This window comes from Talpa occidentalis, unplaced genomic scaffold (assembly GCF_014898055.3).
Source record: "Talpa occidentalis isolate TD23 unplaced genomic scaffold, MPIMG_talOcc4v2.1 talOcc4.6, whole genome shotgun sequence".
Classification (NCBI taxonomy): Eukaryota; Metazoa; Chordata; class Mammalia; order Eulipotyphla; family Talpidae; genus Talpa; species Talpa occidentalis.
Genome location: NW_023604972.1, coordinates 66,008,393 through 66,028,168, shown reverse-complemented (window position 1 = coordinate 66,028,168; position 19,776 = coordinate 66,008,393). Strand labels below are relative to the sequence as shown.

Genomic DNA, 19,776 nt, shown 5'->3' with positions numbered 1-19,776 from the left:
TATATTTCAAATTATTAAGTTAATATTGGATATTGGGATAGTAGAATTTATTTTTGAAGATCTTTGCAATGAGCAAATACTATTTTTCATACATGGAGGGAAAAGATTTCTACTAGAGAAAATAAAGTGCACCAGACCTTGTATAACTACTTCCTCCTATGAGACTAGTTTCCTCTATAGGGCTTTGTTAAGAACAAACAGTAAAGTGAACATCAGACAAGTTCATTTAATTTCTCTCTTGAGGAAACAGCTCATGACTTACTTACAAACTCCTCTAAACAATGATCAGACACAATCTGTTGTGTTTTAGTTCATTAAAAGGACTTCAATACACAAACAGACAAGAAAGATGCTGAGAGAAATTGAACTCATTCTAATTTTCAAAACAAGCTATCAAAAAATTATGAATTATACTGAACTATGGAATAGCTAGATTTTTCCCTTCATTGTATCCTAACATTTACTAGGTATATGACCTTGGACAAAATTTTTCTTAGTTCTCTCTTCTGTCAAGTAGGGATGATAAATCTTATTGTGTTGTTGGGAAGATTAAATTTAAATTTAATTAAATTGATTTATTGAATTGTTTAAATTCAATGACCAGAACAATGACTGGAACAGAGTAAGAGCTCAGTAGATTGCACCTTAATGGGTAATAATTATAATATAATAATTTATTATTGTCATAGGAAAACAGGAGAGTAAAAAGATTAGAGAGTTGTAAGGACACTATAGGCCTTATGCCTATGTAGAGGTGGTAAAGGATTGATACCATTGTTCATAAGGCTAAAAGATTAGAGAACTATCCATGTATATCATTATATCTTACTCTCCAAAATACCAAATGTTACAGAGTAAAAAGTTAGCTGAAATCCTGGAAATCCTATTTTTTGGTCAGTGGAAATGAACTTGGGGGCCACAGAAAACACTGCTCAGATCCATGCTGCAAGGCACAGACAAGCAATTATTTTTTTACATTTATATTGGATTGGTGTACATAATCCACTGGCCCTCACCCAGACCAGCAGACCACTGTGACTGGTGGCTAAAGCCAAAGACTGTTACAGGTGGTCTCCCCTGGATGGGAGTGCTGGTGAGGATAGAGAGCCCCAGGGAAAATGCGAACAAAGTATCATTCCGGGTGGAGAATCTGATAAAATATATATATAAAAGGGATTGCAGAACAGCGCTCAGCATTCAGTGTTTGTGAGTGAGCATTCGAGTGTGAATGTTCAGGATTCAGCGTTCAAGATTTTAGCGTTTTTGGATCTTCAGCAATTTCAGGATCAGTGATTTCTGCCCCCACCATGCTGATCTTCCAGAAGGCTGTTGTGGGCATCTGAAGAATGTGGACAGGCTTCCAGCAGTCACTCTCAGAGAGGAAAAGTTCGGAAGCTTTGCAAGCAGCCGAGCAACTAAAACTGTTCCCAGTTTTGCTGCTGTTACAGCCAAGCAACTGAGTCTGGAAGGGAAGGTGAAGACCCAGTGCCTGGCCCCTCTCTGAGCTGCATGAGTATGGCTGTTTGTTGGGTTGTTCGGCTGCTGCAGCTGCTGTTTTGAGTGTCATTTGTCTGGTGCTGTGCTGGGGCATCTCGGCAGCTATGGTGAGCAATCTCCTTTTGTGTCTTCTGTTGTCTTTGTGAGTTGGATCCAGGCCTATAGTCTGGCAGCCACGTGCTTCAGGTCTGCAGTGGCGGGAAGATGCCATCTTGGGAGTGTTTGTGTTTAAGACTTGAAAACACTGGACACTGCTTTGGGTGAGGTAAACAGACAATTTTGACCTCTGTAACTCTTTGTTTTCCTTGGTTTGTTAAACAAATCCCATTATTGTTGTTCTCTGAACCTGAGAGTCTTACAATTGGGCGAAGAACTCAGATGGTGGCCAGTAAACTCTTTGGGCAGTGTTCTTGGCCAGGTGTAGTGCCCCTTGCTGCCCTGTATCAGTACCAGCTGCCTCCACTCTTGTTGGTGGCCATCTACTTATTCACACCTTTGCTGCTGTTTTCTAAAAGCCAGGACAGAAGCCAAGGATGGTCAAAGGATAGAATTTAAAATATGTGAAAAAAAGCAACGGTTGAGCAAAGATGGTACTAGGCTCTCCCTTCCAAACTAAGTGGCATCATTCAGAGAACCTAAGATTTCCCTGACCTATGCACATGACTAAGTTGCAAATCCTGTAAAAACTTTATTAGAAGGAAATCATATCACTAAAGACATGATGATGAGTTTCATAGTTTTATGGGGCCCAGCATGAAGGGAGGCAGCAACCTTGTAATAGGTAGGGCAACAGGCAGGGGTGGGAAGTCAGCACTCCATTGTGCCCAGATAAGACCCTGGGTCCTGCTGTATCACCCATGGAACATCACCTTTCAGACTTCTTAATATGTTAGTTAATTCAAGTTCTTCATTGCTTAGGCCACTGTTAATAGCCACACCTAACTGAAACCTGATATAAAAGGTGAGGGGAACCATGGAAAAAGTCTTGGAAAACAGTCAAAAAACATCTCTGCTTAACTTGCCAAATTCCATTATCAAATACATATATATACATACACACACACACACATATATATACACACACATACATATACAAATATATATATGTCAAACTATTTACAGTTAATGCTCATTTGGTAGACAGGAGAAATACACTACTTAATAAAATTATTTCAGCCTTAACACATCCATCTAGGAAAATAATCACTTTCATATGCTCTTAAGTCAGGCTCACACTGATAAAAATAAACTTAAAAAGCTGATAAAAATGCTATTCTACATATAAATGAAACAGCTTATTCATGTTTCTGTTTTGAATTCTTATCTTTTTTTTTAGGACAATATCAAGGTTTATCATATCTAACATGTAATACATTTAGTAGTTTAAAACATTTAACAAATATAAAAAATAATATACCAAATAACATGACACTCAATTTTACCTAATATTGACTATTAGGTAATTAAGAACTTAAAAAATAAGAGATTGATTTACTAAGAAACTAAAACTAGAATCAATTTTTTTTACTCTTTTTTAATTTTATATATATTTTACATCATTTTTGTACAATGTATGCTTTCTCCTCTCAGGTGTAGTCCCCGTGAAATTCCCACCACCAGTTCACCTGTGTCCCATCACCATAGTCCCTTGTGCTCTGCCCACCCCTGTTTTGATCCTTCTCTCTCTTCCTCCTTGCAGAATGTCTCTGATTTATAGTTGCCTCTTGATTTTGATTTTTCATTATAATTACTCTTTTCCCCCGATCCCTTATTTGTTTCCTCTACATTCCTCCTATAAGTGAAACCATCTGTTATTTTTCTTTTTTCGTTTGGCTTATATCACTGAGCATAATCCCTTCCAGCTCCATCCATGTTGCTGTGAATGGCATGAGTTTATCTTTTTTGATTGCTGAGTAATATTCCATTGTGTATATATATCACATCTTCTTGATCCAGTCATCTATTTTTGGGCATTTGGGTTGCTTCCTTAGTTTACCTATTGTAAAAAGTGCTGTGATAGGGCCTCCCCGGTGGCGCAGCAGTTGAGCGCTGGGTTGCGACGGATGCCTGCAACCTCTGCAGTGCCGGTTCGATCCCCAGCTGCCGGGCAAGGGTCTCACATGGCGCGCAGACCTCTCCTGCCGCCCACTGCTCCCCTCAGCAGTGTACTTCGGTCCTTCTGCCTGTTCTGCTCCCTGCTCTGGCTCTGGTGAATTCTCTCACCCGCCCGCACTTCTGACTATACCCAGTGCTTGTATAAATAAATAAATAAATCTTTAAAAAAAAAAAAAAAAAAGTGCTGTGATAAACATAGGGGTGCAGGCGTCCTTTTTTTTTTTTTTAAAGATTTATTTATTTTTATACAAGAGCTGGGGTACAGGCCAGAGGCACAGGAGGGTGAGAGGATTCACCAGAGACAGAGTGGGGAGCAGGTCAGATGACAGAAATACACTGCTGAGGGGAGCAGCAGGCATGACAGAAGAGGTCTGCCACACCACATGGGATTCTCACCAGCCAGCAGGGATCGAAACAGCACTGCAAAGGCACAGCTTCACAGTGGGGCGCTCAACCTGCTGTGCCACCAGGGAGGCCTGCAGGTGTCCTTTTGAATTAATGTTTTTGTGTCCTTTGGGTAGATCCCTAGGAGTGGAATTGCTGGATCATATGGAAGCTCCATTTTCAGTAGTTTGAGGAACCTACACACAGCTTTCCATTGTGGTTGCACCAGTTTGCATTCCCACCAGCAGTGTAGGAGAGTTCCTTTTTCTCCACATCTTCGCCAACATTTGTTATTGCTAGTTTTTTTTTAATATGTGCTATTCTCACTGGTGTAAGGTAGTTCTCATTGTGGTTTTGATTTGCATTTCCCTGATAACAAGAGATATTGAACATTTTTCACATGCCTATTGGCCAATTTCATTTCCTTTTGGGAGAAGTGTCTTTTCAGCTCTTCTGTCCATTTTTTGACAGGATTGTGTATTTTGTTTTTGTTGAGTCTCTTCAACTCTTTGTAGATCTTTGTGATCAGTCCTTTATCATTGGTGTTGTGTGCAGAAATTTTCTCCCAATCAGTGCGGTGTCTCCTTGTTTTGTTTAATGTCTCTTTTGCTGTACAGAAGTGCTTTAATTTGATGTAGTCCCAGCTGTTCATCTTTTCCTTAACTATCTTTGCTTTAGGTGGTGTGTCTTTAAAGATGTTACTGAGATGTATGTCATGTAGTGTTTTGCCTGTATTTTCTTCTATATGTTTTACAGTTTCAGTTCTAATGTCTAGCTCTTTAATCCATTCTGAGTTGGTTTTTGTGCATGGTGTGAGGTAGTAGTCAAGCTTCATTCTTTTGCATGTAGCGACCCAGTTTTCTCAGCACCATTTATTGAACAAACAGTCCTTGTCCCATTGCATATTCTTTGCTCCTTTGTCAAAGATTAGTTGTCTATATTTTTGTGGCTTTATTTCTAGGCTTTGTATTTAATCCCCCTGGTCTGTGTGTCTTTTTTTATTCCAGTACCATATTGTTTTAATTATTATGGCTTTGCAGTATAGTTTGAAATCTGGGAGTGTAATACTGCCATTCCCCTCCTTTTTAGCCAGGAGCACCTTGGCTATTTGAAGTTTTTTTGTGCTCCAGAAGAATTTCATCAATATTTGTTCTATTGCTTTAAAGACTAAAACTACAATCAATTATATGGTGATGGATATAATTGGACTTTTAGTGGTGAACTTACTGTAGCATATACACATGTTGATTTATAATGATGCACACCTGAAATTTATATAATGTTATAATGCAATGTTACTTCAATAAAAAATATTTTTAAAAAAAGGAATTAAAACTAGTAAACTGGAGACAGCGGATATGGGCGAAAGTTGTATTTTCTGTGTCTTTGAAATATTTTGTCATTTCAATTATTTAACTTTTCTTCTGTCATGACAAGCTAAGTGATGTAGTTCATTGGGATGTTATAGCTTACTGAAATGCATTCTAAGTTAAGCATTTTTGGTACCATATTAATCTTACAGACTCAAAAGTGATTCCTGATTAATAAGTATTTCAATACCTTCATTCATGTCATAATATATAAAAATGTAAATTTCCTACCTTAAAATGAAGTATATATTTATATTTATGTATTATACACACACACACACACACACACACACACACACACACAAAGTGAAGGGAAATCATAAGACAGATGACAAATCCAAAAAGCTCATTTAGAATTTTCTAAGTATTCATTCCTGTGTCCTATATCCTAAAAGATACACTTTAAAGGGAGTTTCTAATAGGAAATAAGAATGTATGATTTAATCTTTACTTTGATATAATTTTTCTCAAGATAAAAAGGAAATGAAGAAAGTAAATACAATTATTAACTATCAGTATAAACCAAAAGTTGACTTGCTTTATTTTTCTCCACTAAGTAGTCTGTTGGGTGCAAGGGACAGACAGTGAAGTGAAATGAAATGACCAATGGAGCCCTGTCTACTAATCTACCCCAGATTACCAGGGATAGATTCACTCCAAGCACAAGTACCCATCACACAATGACACTGTACTTAAGTCTTGGGGACAAAACAATGATTCTCAAAGACCAAAAGCTCATAGTCAAAAAGTGTTCCCTTCCTAATTATTGCACACTTGTGCTTGGGGAGATCTTATCAAGGAGAACCATGGAGGCAGTTATGGGAAACTGAAAATCTCAATGGAAACACAATAAAGTGGAAATGAATTTAATATTTGAACATTGTTAAAATTATACCACTACTTAAGAACATATATACCACTCTACCCAAACAGAAGAAAACCATTAGCAAAAACATATATTTATCTTTTTTTGTTCTTGCAGTAATGCTGAATTAAGATGTTGATATAAGTTAAGACAGGAACAAAAAAAAAAAGCAGAAATTTAAACAAAAGAAAACACTACCTGGAAAGTTTTTCCTTAATAGTTCAAAAGTTCAATAACATAGAATAAGAGAACTGTAATTATGATAAGTCAATTTTCTTTCCTCTTTTTATGTTCAAAGTTACCATCCTTAAGCATTCCGTGAAAAGTGACACATATTATCCCCTCTCTTATACATGAGAAAATTTAGTTTTAAAAAAAGTTAAACTATTTGTCCAAGGGTTAATATAACTACTACTTATCATCTGCTTCCAATTACTCACATCAGAGTACATACTTTCTGTACTGCCTCAGTTCGTATATAACTAGCCACTACAATTCAAACTAGCCAAATGACATAAAATTATTATATGCCTTTAAGGCATTGGCTATAACACTAAAACCAAATGTATTCATCAACAGAATTTTAAGTTTATATTACAAGATGGACAGTGCATCAAAAAAATCAGTTAATAAAAATCCTATAATGGAGAAAAGCTTTGAGATATACTGCTAGTAAGCCAAAATATAAAGAATATGAACCATCATGTTTTTATAATCCTTTTTTGATACAGCAGACACATAATATGACCATCCATAGAACCCACTATGCATGGGACTGGTTTGGCTCTATTTATGTACAGTGTGATGTAGGAATTCCTGATAGCTTCAAAGAATTTTATATTACCTCTACTTAGGTGTCTGCCCCTGCAGGAAAAAAATTATACATTTTAAGACATAAATACTAGTTTGTTTCCACACTAATAAATAAAAGATTTTCATCTTCATAGAAAAAAAGAAGGTAAGAAAATACGAGCACTCTGAAAGTAACACTTCTTTTTTATTATAGAGTAATTGCATTCAAAGCAAGCGAGAGGATCCACAGAACAATAGACTAAAAACAAAAATGGAACAGAAAATAAAACTGATTTGTTTATTACAGTTCATCTCATGCCCAACACTTCTCCCCCACTCAAAAAAAAGGATATTAGCTAGTGGCAAATATGATTTCTAAGATGATTATACAAGAGGAAAGAATAAATAAAGTTCCTTTGTTCTTTAACAGAGACTTCATATAATATAAATTGATGGATTTAGTGAAATATATAACATAAAATAAGCTAAATTCATGGGCAAACATTTTAAAATGAGTCTTTAAAACATTTCTTATGAAGAGTGAATTATACAGACAAATCTTTGACTCAGTGGTCAAAGATTTTGATGTTCAATTACAGTGACCTTATTTACCAACTACCTGCCATTTTAGTGTTGTTGTTGTTGTTGCTTTATAATGCAAAATAGAAGATTCAGCCATAGTCAAATTGAAATATTGAACTGTTGACCGGGCCCAGGCCAGGGAGTCAGGCAGTCCCATGCCTGTGCCTGTCTTTGCTTAACATATGACCTCAGCAACTTGATCTCTAAGACCTCTCCTCCCTAATTTTCTAACTCAAAACTGAATGCATTCAACGATTTGATAGAGAGATGGCTTAAAAAGATGAATTCTGGGCCTCCCCGGTGGTGCAGCAGTTTGAGCGCAGTGCCATGACGCTGTCCGCAGCTTCTGCAGCACGGGTTCAATTCACGGCTGGCCAGGGAGATACCCACATGGCATGGCAGACCTCTCCTGTCTCACCTGCCGCTACCCTCAGCAGTGTATTACAGTCCCTCTGCCTGTTCTGCTCCCCCCTCTGTGAATCCTCTCACCCTCCCACACCTCTGACTTGAAACCCAGCTTTTGTATAAATAAATAAATTTAAAAAAAAAAAAGATGAATTCCTCATGCAATAAAATAGTAGATGCACATCCTACTGGGGAAAATTGTTGTTTATAAAATTGATCACTCTGTAAATAGGCTAGTTATGTCAACTATAATATCATAGTTGTCAACTATAATATCATATAATATCATATATCAACTATAATAAAATCTGAGCTCAAGTACCTTCACAAACTTGACTGGAACAACATAAGCCAATCTTTCCAGGCAACAGATGATGATCAAAACGTAGGCAGCAGGCTAGAGTTCCCCCTGACATGTTAGCGATCCCATGACTAGATCCAATAGCCATGTGACTGAGAGGGGTGAAGAGAAACTTTCTTCCCAGGAGTCAGAATAATGAAAAAGTAATAGAATGAAGTCAGGGAAGGTTTCTATAGCCTCTACTTACATTTCAACTACTACATAAAGTCATCTCATTAGCAATTTTTGAAAGTGTTTTTAAATTTTGATATAAATTCATTTCCTCAAAATTTCTTAATCGGTATGTTATCAATAGCCACTTACTTTAAATGGGATATGAGGAGATTAAGTTGAAAACTGAGTCCTCATTCAAAGTAAGTGTTGACTAATGATAAAGGACTGATCACAAAAATCTGCAAAGAGTTGATGAGACTCAACAACAACAAAGAAAATAACCCTGTCAAAAAATGGGCAGAAGAAACTTCTCTGAAGAGGAAATGCAAATGGCCAACAGGCATATGAAAAAATGTTCAACATCACTTGTAATCAGGGAAATGCAAATCAAAACTACCATGAGATACCATCTCACACCAGTGAGAATGGCACATATTAAAAAAACTAGCAACAACAAATGTTGGCGAGGTTGTGGAGAAAAGGGAACTCTCTTGCACTGCTGGTGGGAGTGCAAACTGGTCCAACCACTATGGAAAGCTGTGTGGAGATTTCTGGACCTACTAAACATAGAGCTTCCATATGATCCAGCAATTCCACTCCTAGATATTTACCCAAAGGACACAGAAACATCAATTCCAAAGAGCACCTGCACCCCTATGTTTATAGCAGCACTGTTTACAATAGCTAAGCTTTGGAAACAACCTAAATGCCCAAAAATAGATGACTGGATCAAGAAGATGTGGTACATATACACTATGGAATATTACTCAGCAATCAAAAAAGATAAACACATGCAATTTGCAGCAACATGGATGGCGCTGGAAGGGATCCTGCTCAGCGAAATAAGCCAGAAAGAAAAAGAAAAATACTGGATGGTCTCACTCATAGCAGGAATCCAGAAAACTTAAATAAGGGACCAGGAAAATGAGTAACTATAAGAAAGTGAAAATCAAAATCAACAAACAACTATGAACCAGATACACTCTATGGGGGGTGGGGGCTGGGGAGGGGAGGGATTGGGGTCAAAATAAGGGGGTTGCAATTGTATGGGGAATATAAAAATAAAATTTATATTAAAAAAACAAAGTAAGTGTTGAAAAGAGAAGAACTCAGGACAGAGGGGAGATGAAGGCAGCTCCAAAGACAATGGACTCAATCTTTAGGGTCTTAGAAAAGACAAAAATAAAAGTTCATTCAAGTTCATAGGAAAGACTCCAGAACAGAGTTCTAGGAATGTGATCCCCCTATCAACTATTTTAGGGTCCAGAAACTCAGATGGTGAATAAATAACTTAAATCATTCATCTTTTTGCTCCTCAAAACTATTTATGTCACAGGCAAGAGGGAAATAAAAGTAATCAAATTATCTACAAAAATAGTCACAAGTTGTTAGATGGCTATTTTATTACTTTTTCAATTTTTCTCCACAACTTCAACTTAAAATAGGCTAGCAATATTAGCAGTAATACTAAGTGAAAACATAACCAAAAAAAGCTGACAAAAGTAAAGTGTTTAAATGTATAGGATTTCAGTGTTGCTTAAGGCAAATTAACAGAATTCAGGTTATATTTTTGATCCAGATGCACTGATGGCCAGAAGATGACATCTTTACATTACTGAGAAGGTAAAATGTGGGTGTGCATTGTTCTGCTCTTAAGCACTGTAACAAAGAACATACAGTTGCAGAGAGAAAGGCTAATGTAACAGGAACATAAGCAACTTACAGGGAATCTACCCGTTTTCAAATTCTCAGAAATAAAAGAGAAAAAATGTAATTACAAGTTTTCAAAAAAAAAAAAAGAAAAAAAACCCACAAGAAAATGAATCCCCCTCACACAATCCAAACACAATCTAAGAAGAGAACCACAAAAACCCTCTAGCACGAAGAGAAGCCTGGTCCGCTTCTCTCTACTTCAGGTCACTTGCTTCTGTGAAACAAAAAGTGGTTTACAGGGCAACTTTCTCACACTCTCCTCTGGTAATGAATTCTGTTTAGGAGTCTTCCATTGTAAATCATAAACAAGTATGTTATTAAATAAGTTCCAATCCTTTTATTTTTATTTGTTTTTTTTATTTATTTATCTGTTTGTTTGTTTTTTTGTTTATACAAGCACTGGGTACAGTCAGAAGCACGGGAGGGTGAGAGAATTCACCAGAGCCAGAGCGGGGAGCAGAGCAGGCAGAAGGACCGAAGTACACTGCTGAGGGGAGCAGCGGGCGGCAGGAGGGGTCTGCGCGCCATGTGGGACCCTCCTCCAGTGGCCGGTGAGCAGCCGGGGATTGAACCGGCGCCGCAGAGGCCGCGGGCAGCTTCGCAACCCAGCGCTCTACCGCTGCGCCACTGGGGAGGCCCAGTTCCAATCCTTTTAAACCCATATTTCCTCACTTCATCGGCTGGATATCATTTGCTAAGATGTTACAGCTTTTCCTATGTAGTTAACTGTATTAAACTCTTGTAGTTATTTGACAGTGTTTTTCCAAATTTGTCCCCATACTCCCTTTTTGATATGATGTCATAGGGACTATCCCCTAACATTCTCCCCTTTAGATTCATTGTCTGATGACATGGAACTAAAGGAATACAGCATTCCTTTAGGAAACCCAATTCAGGGTGTCATCTTCAGAAGGGTATACCAGAGCAAGTCCCAGAAAATAACTATTTATATTGCTACTGTCATGAATCAAAGCTACATGAACAGATAATAAGAAATTATTAGTAACATATTCTAACTCATTTTCACAAAATGTGATGAAGGCCCATGAGTACAGATGTATGATTTGAGATGGCAGTACTTTATATGATAAAGAAAAAACACACTGCAATAAAGGCATTAAAGAAAAAGCTAATACCGACATTGTGATTTTTCAGTACACATATAGTCATGGCCTATATCTGTGAGACACTCCAAAAGCCACAGAAGCAGCAGTAAGGCACACAGGTTAAAAACATGTGTCAGACTTCGTAGGTTTAAATACCATCTTCACCATCTGCCAGTTAGAAGACCTTGATCAAGTTTGCTTTCCCTGTTTCCTCATTTGTAAAATGGGAACAATCACAGTACTTACGTGGAGGGCTGTTATGAGGATTAAACAAGCTGTATTTGGAAGGTACTTTTATAGACAAACAGGTCTGTTACATGTTAAAATGTTGCATCAGTGTTCAGCAGTCATGCAAGGAGAGAAAAGCAGTAACATTCTTTGAACTAGCAGCAAAATTTAAAATGAGCTGAAGAGGTCCATAAATGATCAAATGACAGATCACTTTAGTGGGCCTGGGATTACACAAGTGTTAACAAACACCAGACACCAAATGCAAGACTCTAAACATAATTAATCTGCTTGAACCTGATGGTAAAATATTCCTAAATGTGCTGTCACATTCTTGTGTAGTAGCTGAGGGTTCCAGACCATGTCTAACCTGTGCCACAGGAAGCATACACTACCTCTCTGTGTCCCTGGATCATCTGAAAATTAAAGGAATCATGTCTGATCTCTAAGGTTCAGCTCTAAGAGTCTCAGGAAAGTGCCAGCCTGATCCTTAGGAAAATATTAAAGGAAGAGAAAAATCAACCTTTCCACAGAATTTAAAACAAAAAAGTGACTGTGTCAGACAAAAAAAAAAAAAAAAAACAAACAAAACAGAAAAAAACACAAAAAACCATTCCTCTTTTCCTTTTTTCCACAGAGCAAAAATAAAAATAGAAACAAAGTCATTAAACTTTCCCTCATAATCCCATTAGAGCAAAGGAGCTGGCACAGGACCAGTGGCCCCATTCAGGGGCCACTAAAAGTGGTCTCTGGCAGGAGTCTTTGCAGCACAAAGTGCAGTGCAGCACACGTTCTCAAGGGGGCCCCGAGGAAGCCTGAACCAGAAACAAGTTTCAGCACTGTGTATATGATTCTATTTATATTAAATATCTAGGATAGGCAAACCTATAGAAACAGAAAATAGATTTGTGGTTTCCGGTGACTGGGATGTAAGAGAAATGGAGAGTAACTGCTAATAGAAATAACATTTCTTTCCGGGGTGATGAAAATATTTTGGAATTAGATAGTGGTGAGGGCTGCACACTTTATGAGTTGTATACTTTGAAAATGTTGCATATGAAAAGGGTGGTGAGCCGGTCTATCTTATAATAGAGGTTCCTAGTATTATCCAGTGGTTTTCCTTCTCCTGTCAGGAACAGAGGAAAGTAAGGGATTAAATAATTCTGCCACAGCACTTAATATTGAAAAGGCTGGAATCAGATTTCAAGTTGCCTATATAGGGTGGCCAAATGTCTGGAAACAAAGGTAGAGGACTAAGGCTGTGCTCTCAAAGAAACAACATACACAGAAAGTGAGAGTAAGCCAGAAGGGGGTTGCCGGTCCATGAGCAGTGGCAAGCCTCAGCTGCGCATTCCAACTTGCCTAGACCTGACCTAGAGCCCCACCCACAAATTTCCCAAGGTGGCAACTCAAATTAGGAAGCCAAATGAGGTTCTCCAAATTTTATAAGATCCCTTTACACACAATCTGTGGGCTCCTCTCTATAATGGCCCAGGAAAAGGAAACAGCAGGAGCAAAAGTTTTCAGTTTTCAGGAGAAACAGTAAGGGATCAGCAATAGTTGGCAGGATTGTTGATTACTTCCAGGAGGCACAGCAGTCAGGATGACTTTAAAATGCAAATTATCTCATGTTACACCTATTAAAACTCTTTCAAGCATTCAGAAAACATGCAAACTCCTGACAACCACCTAGTATAAAATGCACATTGTGTACTGGCTCCAGCCCTACCCACTGGCACCTTCCTTTTCATCCTCTTGCAACCACTTCCTTCTCAGAGAACAGACCCCAGTTCCTCCACCAGCCTGGGTACCTGCTGCCCCAAGGCCTGGCACACTCCACTCCCTCTGCTGGGCCCTTTCTCATTCCTCACATCTTAACTGTGAGAGTATGGCAGATAACTATCTGAGGAGGGTCCTTCCAGTTACTCTCTACACAGCGCTCTGTCAATTTTCTGTAGAGGATTCACCACACTGTCGCTACTTTACCCTTTCTTGCAGTTCACCCCGGTAGATGGTTCTTTCAGGAAAAATGGAGAACATGTCTGCCTTAGCCCCTGGTGTGTCTAAAGTGTCGCCACTGTACCTGGCACATGATTGGCATTTGACTGTTGCGGAATTGATGAACTTTGGTTGGGGAACATCAGGAGAATTACAATAGGCAAGGAAAACAAAGTGAAGATAATCATAGATCACACTCAAAGTGACTCTGACTTAGGTGCTATTGACACTGCTATTTTCAAGAGCTTTCTTTTGACAATGATACACATTGGTTAAGCAATGAACAGACTTGAGACTAATGTAACACTGATTGCCTGACTGTTTACTAACTAGGGTTTTACTCGCACATAATTCCACATCTTGAATCTCCTTCACAAAGTAAAGGCCAAGTAGGCCTCTGGATTAGTCCCAGGTTCAACAGGACATTTCCCCTTCCCTTTCACCCCACCTTCAAGGAAAAAGCACAGGGTACTGCTGTTACCATACACCAGGGGTTCTCAACAATGCTCATTAAATCCTTTAAGACTAGTAAAAAAATCAAGGAAGTTAAAAAATTCCCACCTCCAGGCTGTACCACTTAAGAATTTCTGGGGGCTGGAGCCAGGCATTTGTATTTTTTAAAGTTCCTCAAATAATTCCAATGGATAGCCAAGGCTGGGAACAACTATTTGGGGGGAAAGCCACATACTTGTAGAGACCATTTAATTCATCTAATTTCCTTATCATCATAGATTCATATTTACTTTAAAGGTAAAAGAGTTGGATCTATCAAAAAGGAGTATACTGGGGCCTCCCTGGTGGTGCAAGGGGTTAAGTTGCCGCACTATGAAGCTATCTGCAGCCACTGCACTGCAGCACGAGTTAATACCAGGCCAGGGAGCTACCCACATAGCACAGCAGACCTCTCCTGTCTCACTGCCTGCTCCCCTCCGCAGTGTATTTCAGTGGATCTGCCAGTTCTGCTTCCCACTCTGTCTCTGATGAATCCTCTTACCCCTATACCTCTGGTCTGTATGCCAGTATTGTACGCATAAATAAATCTTTAAAAAAAAGGGAGAATACTTTGAATTAAATACCAACCCAAAGATATTCATAAACTATTTCTTGAGTTTTTGCTTAAATTGTGAAATTCCTTTGATTAGATTTTTAATTTTTTTTCCAACTCATATTAAGGTATACTTCAAATGTCACTTTACCACAGATATTTAAATAGAAAAGAAATGTGTACACTTGAATAGAATAATTCTAATATATGTAAAGCCAACTTACCTGACTACTAAGAAATATGACAATTTTACAGAATTCCTTGCAATAGACAGGAACATTTAGTTTCTTTTAAGTAAAAAGAGGCATAATATAAAATTGACTGTCTACAAACAAATGATAAAGCCAAAAATGACTGGCTTGAAATTACCTCAAAATACAACTAAAGAAATAGTCCCTGATAGAATTAATCCACTTCAGGTTAAGGAAAAGTAATTCTGGCTTCATCTCAATTATATCCACTCCTATACATATATGGATCTACATATCCCACTTAGAAACAGATGTCTAACTTTCTAAAGTCCATGCCAATGAATAGCCACACCATCAGAGAAGGTTATGGAAAAACACAAAAAATAAGATTATGTACAAAATGGCACTGATGTGGAAGTGATGTTTTTTTCATACTATTTGGTATTTTAGAAAATCCACATTTCTTGCTAGTTCATTGTAACTCAAGCAGCTACGCAGTTATTAATGTGCCACACAAGATTTATTCTAACTGTAATCAATAACATCTAAAGCACAAATCTGAGAAAGACTTTGCATGTTTTGTTTTTTTTTGGTTAAAGAACACTTTTTTATTTACATATATACATATATGTATATGCTACTTATTATACATGTACACACACATATGTGGAAAGGTAATATATTTGCACACTAAACCCTCACTTAGCTTTTTCCTTCTAACTCTTCTCTTTTTATAGCCAAGTTCATTGAAAATGTCTTCTTTCTCAGTGAACACAGCATATATCGCTTTGAATTAATGTAAAAGAATATCTTTAAATACGGTGATATGCAAGCCATTTTGAATCAGGTTTGCTTACTAACTTTCTATAGACAGCAGACAGCACATGACATTTTATGGAAAACTGCTATTCATGTACCTTTTTCGCTGATGGACAAGACAAACCAGTTTTTCTAGCCTTCCTTTGGCATCATTTAGTATACACATAAAATCTGAATGGTATGTTCTTGGAGAGGGTAAAAGCACTTCTCAACTGTAAGACAGAGTGCCTCCAAATTCGTAAGCAAGCAATGTATGTAGGCAGACTTTCTGAGTGTCACTGTGTGTCTGCACAAGACTATACAGTTACTATACAGTTACAAGTAGTCTTGTGTAATTTCCACTTCATTGTTCAAATCAGAACTAACATCTTTTAAAATGTTACTTCCCCTTCTAGTCATATATTAAATTCTAGCCCGGCCCATGATAGAAACAAGGTATAATAATGTGTTATCTGTGTTTTAGCTGAACAGCTGAAAATCTTTTCTTTCTTAATTTTTGTCCCTAGGGTTGAGGAAAATTGCAGAGATCAATTCAATGACAGTAAAACCCACCAGCTTTCTTAGGAAGAACTGTAGAGTAAAACAAAATTCATTTGTGGGAAAGAATGATTCCTATGTCAATCTATCTAAAAGTTAAATTGTGGAATACCTGTCAAATAATCACACTGTAGAGTAAAAACAACTTCAACTAGTAATTTGGATAAAAATCTGATGATTCATCTTTAATTAGTTTAATTATATAAATTATTTATAAAACCAAGATCACATTAGTTATATAGAGACACTTATATCCCTATATAAGGGATGCACTTTATAAAGTTTATTTTTATACTAGGGTAAGCATTCCTATTTGCCTGTAACAATTGGCAAAGCTTTTTAAATTCAAGAAGGTAAAATTCTCCCTAACTTAATTAACATAAATAAAAAATAACAATTAACATAAATTCAAAATTAAGGAAGTCCTAACCGTTGGGATTTTACCATCTCTGAACATCTGTAAGTTGAAATATACATAAGAATAATTATTAAGAAGAAATCGGGGCCTCCCTGATGGCGCAGCGGTTGAGCGCTGGGTTTCGAAGCTGCCCGCGGCCTCTGCAGCGCCAGTTCGATCCCAGGGCTGCTCCCCGGCCACCGGAGGAGGGTCCCGCATGGCGCGCAGACCTCCCCTGCCGCCCGCTGCTCCCCTCAGCAGTGTACTTCAGTCTGCCTGCTCCCCACTCTGGCTCTGGTGAATTCTCTCTCCCTCCCGCGCTTCTGACTGTACCCAGTGCTTGTATAAGTAAAATAAATAAATCTTAAAAAAAAAAAAATAGATAGCCTTTCTACTTAAAAAAAAAAAAAAAGGAAGAAGAAGAAACCATCTCTCTCAGCCCCTAGGGATCTCCCTGGCAGTACAGGCAGGTTGTCTGTATTGTGACACTTTTCATTGTGCTTGGGTTGGAATGTAGACACCAAGCCAGGATAATGTGATGAAATATACATTTCGACGAATCATCAGGCATCAAATTAAGCTCTAAAATGTGTAACCCTAAGCAGTCGGTTACTCCAGTGCTTTGCCATCTCTCCCAGGAAAGTGGCGCTACCCTGCCCCTGGGCACCCCCGCGTCCCGGGGCAGTGAGTGGACGTGAAGGGGCGGCTGCGGGAAAGCCACTTACGAGATGTAGGCTGGGTAGCCAAATCCGATCAGGTTGCAGAGGAGAGAAGCGCCATAACCGAACACCAGGTACAGGGCCACCAGCCCGACGACACCTGCAGACCCGAACAGAGGAGTGAGTCGCCGGCCCCGAGCCGCTCAGCCCCGCGGCCTCCCCACCCCCGCGACGCTGGGCCTGGCGTTCAGGAACAACAACGCACAGCGAGGCTGGGCCCGCGCCCCCCCGTCCTTCCCTTGAGTCTCGGGGCGCCCGGCGCCCCCCGCCCCGGGGCCCTCGCGCCACTCCCCCCGCCCGCAGCGGCCCCGCCCGGCCCCGCCCGCCGCGGGCACCGACACGTCAGCGCCCCGCGGCCCCGCGCCCGGCTCCGCCCGCCACCCGGCCCGGGGCGCAGGCCGGCCACGCCCTAGCCTGGCCGCCGGGCGAGACCGCCGGCCCCCGGCCTCTCTCGGCCAGCAGCCCGGCCCCGGGGGAGGCCTCGCGGCCGCGCGTCCCCGACGCCCCCTCCCGGGCCCCGTCCCCGCCCGCGCCCCAGCAGCGGAGCGGCAGCGGTCCCCGAGCCCGCGGCGCCCCCCGGACCCGGCACCCACCGAGCGCGATGTAGCTGCGGTTCACGCCGGTCTTGGCCTCGAGCTTGGCCAGGAGGTCGGTCATGCGGTTCTTCTCGTGCAGGAACTGGTCAAACCTCTGCCTCATGGCCGCAGACATGGCGGGGACCGTCGCGCCGCCCGGGGCTGCTCCTGGTGCCGGTGGCCGCGAGCCGGGGTGCCGGGGGCGGGAAGCGGGCGGGGCGGCGGCGGGCGGGGCGGCCGCTCGGCCACGTCCTCGCGGCGCCCGCCCTCCCGCACCTCGCCACGCCCGGGCGGGGCCCCTCGGAGGCGGCCGGCGCTGCTGCCGCGCCCGGGCTGCTGACCGCGCGGCGGAGCGGGGCGCGACGGGCGTCCGGACTCGCAGCTCCGGTCCCAGCGCAGAATGTGGCGGGGAGGGGGCGGGCGCGGGGGGCGACGAGACGGGCTTCTCGGACCACGACCGCGGCGATAAAACTAGCAACGCGTTTCAAATCAATCTGAAAATTGAAATGTGCCACCATCCTGGAAGAACCTTTGGTTACTGACCTAATTTTTCCTTCGTTGCCAGACTCGGCATCGTTTTTCTCACCTATTGATGTTAGTTTTTTTTTTTTTTTTAAGACTGCTGAAGACACATGCTTTCTTTGGGGGGACATCCTCTTCAAGGAAATTTTGCACTACCTAACTTTTCAAGGCGGACTGGAATTCACTTGATGTCTGATGTGGTGATAATATTTCTAACCCCCTTCAGCTCTAGCTTACAGACAAAATCTCGCGAAGATGGTCTTTCCAGCTTTGGAGCACGACCTCATTTGACCAGAAAGCCGTGCCCCTGCTCTTCCTCCACCTGAACTTCATCTCTTATTCTCTCTCACCCATGTTATTCCAGGAGACTCCTTTTGAAATGATTCTTTCTAGCTCAAATGTTCCATCCAGAGCTGAGTCATTAATTATTACAGCAGTTACTGACCCTGACCTCTACATACTCTGTCCTACACAATCCCTTCTGCTCTTTCAAAAGAATTTAACTACTATTGTGCCTTCCATTTCAGCAAAAGATTACTTGCACACTCTTTTTTCATTTTATGCTGATTCTACATTCTTCCTTTCTTCCCCAGAGTTTCTTAGCTCAGTTCTATAAGCTGTCTGCCACACCCCTTCCACAACCACCATCAAGCAGCCAAATCAATGAACACATTAATCCAAATTAAAAATGAATGGAATCGTGGAGCTAGTCCCCCAACTGGACTTTCCATTTCTGTCTTTGCGCCTACCGTCAGTTCTCAATGTGACAATCATTTGTACCATTTTAAAATTGTGCGTTCAGTGATCTTTTAACTCTTAGCTTTGCAGTGGTGTCACATCTGCCTAAAGATTGGCATCAAGAGTGCCTAAAGACAGAAGAGCTAAAAAGACATGTCTCCAGAAGAAATGCAAATGACCAACAGGCATATGAAAAAATGTTCAACATCACTTATGTCAGGGAAATGCAAATCAAAACTACAGGGAGATAGCACCTCACACTTACTAAAAAAACAGAAACAACAAATGCTGGCAAGGATGTAGAAAAAAGTAACCCTCTTACACTTCTGGTGGTAATGAAAACTGGTCCAGCCCCTTTTATGGAGCTGACTTTTATGGAAAGCTGTGTGGAGGGTTCTCGATTACTAAAAATGGATCTACCATGTGATCCAGCAATTCTACTCCTAGGAATCTACCCAAAGGACACAAAAACATTAACATAAAACCTGCTCTCCTATGTTTATTGCAGCACTATTTACAATATCTAAGATATGGAAAAAACCTAAATGCCCCCAAAACAGATGAATGGATCAAGAAGTAGTATATATACACAGTGCGATACAACTCAGTGATCAAAAATTATAAATTCATGCCTTTGCAGCAACATGAATGGAGCTAGAAGGGA

General features: G+C 40.3%; 1 protein-coding gene across 1 annotated transcript in view; it reads right to left on the bottom strand.

Annotated features, from left to right (window-relative positions):
- REEP5 (receptor accessory protein 5) overlaps window positions 1–18,045 on the bottom strand; it is a 51,515-nt gene extending 33,470 nt beyond the window's left edge. Inside the window, exons 1-2 of the mRNA XM_037529449.1 lie at window positions 17,871–18,045; window positions 17,284–17,377 (exon numbers count right to left, since the gene is read on the bottom strand). Coding sequence (XP_037385346.1) covers window positions 17,284–17,377; window positions 17,871–17,988 — 212 coding nt within the window. The 5' untranslated portion in view covers window positions 17,989–18,045. The remainder of the gene's footprint in view (window positions 1–17,283; window positions 17,378–17,870) is intronic.
- Window positions 18,046–19,776: the final 1,731 nt, after the last annotated feature.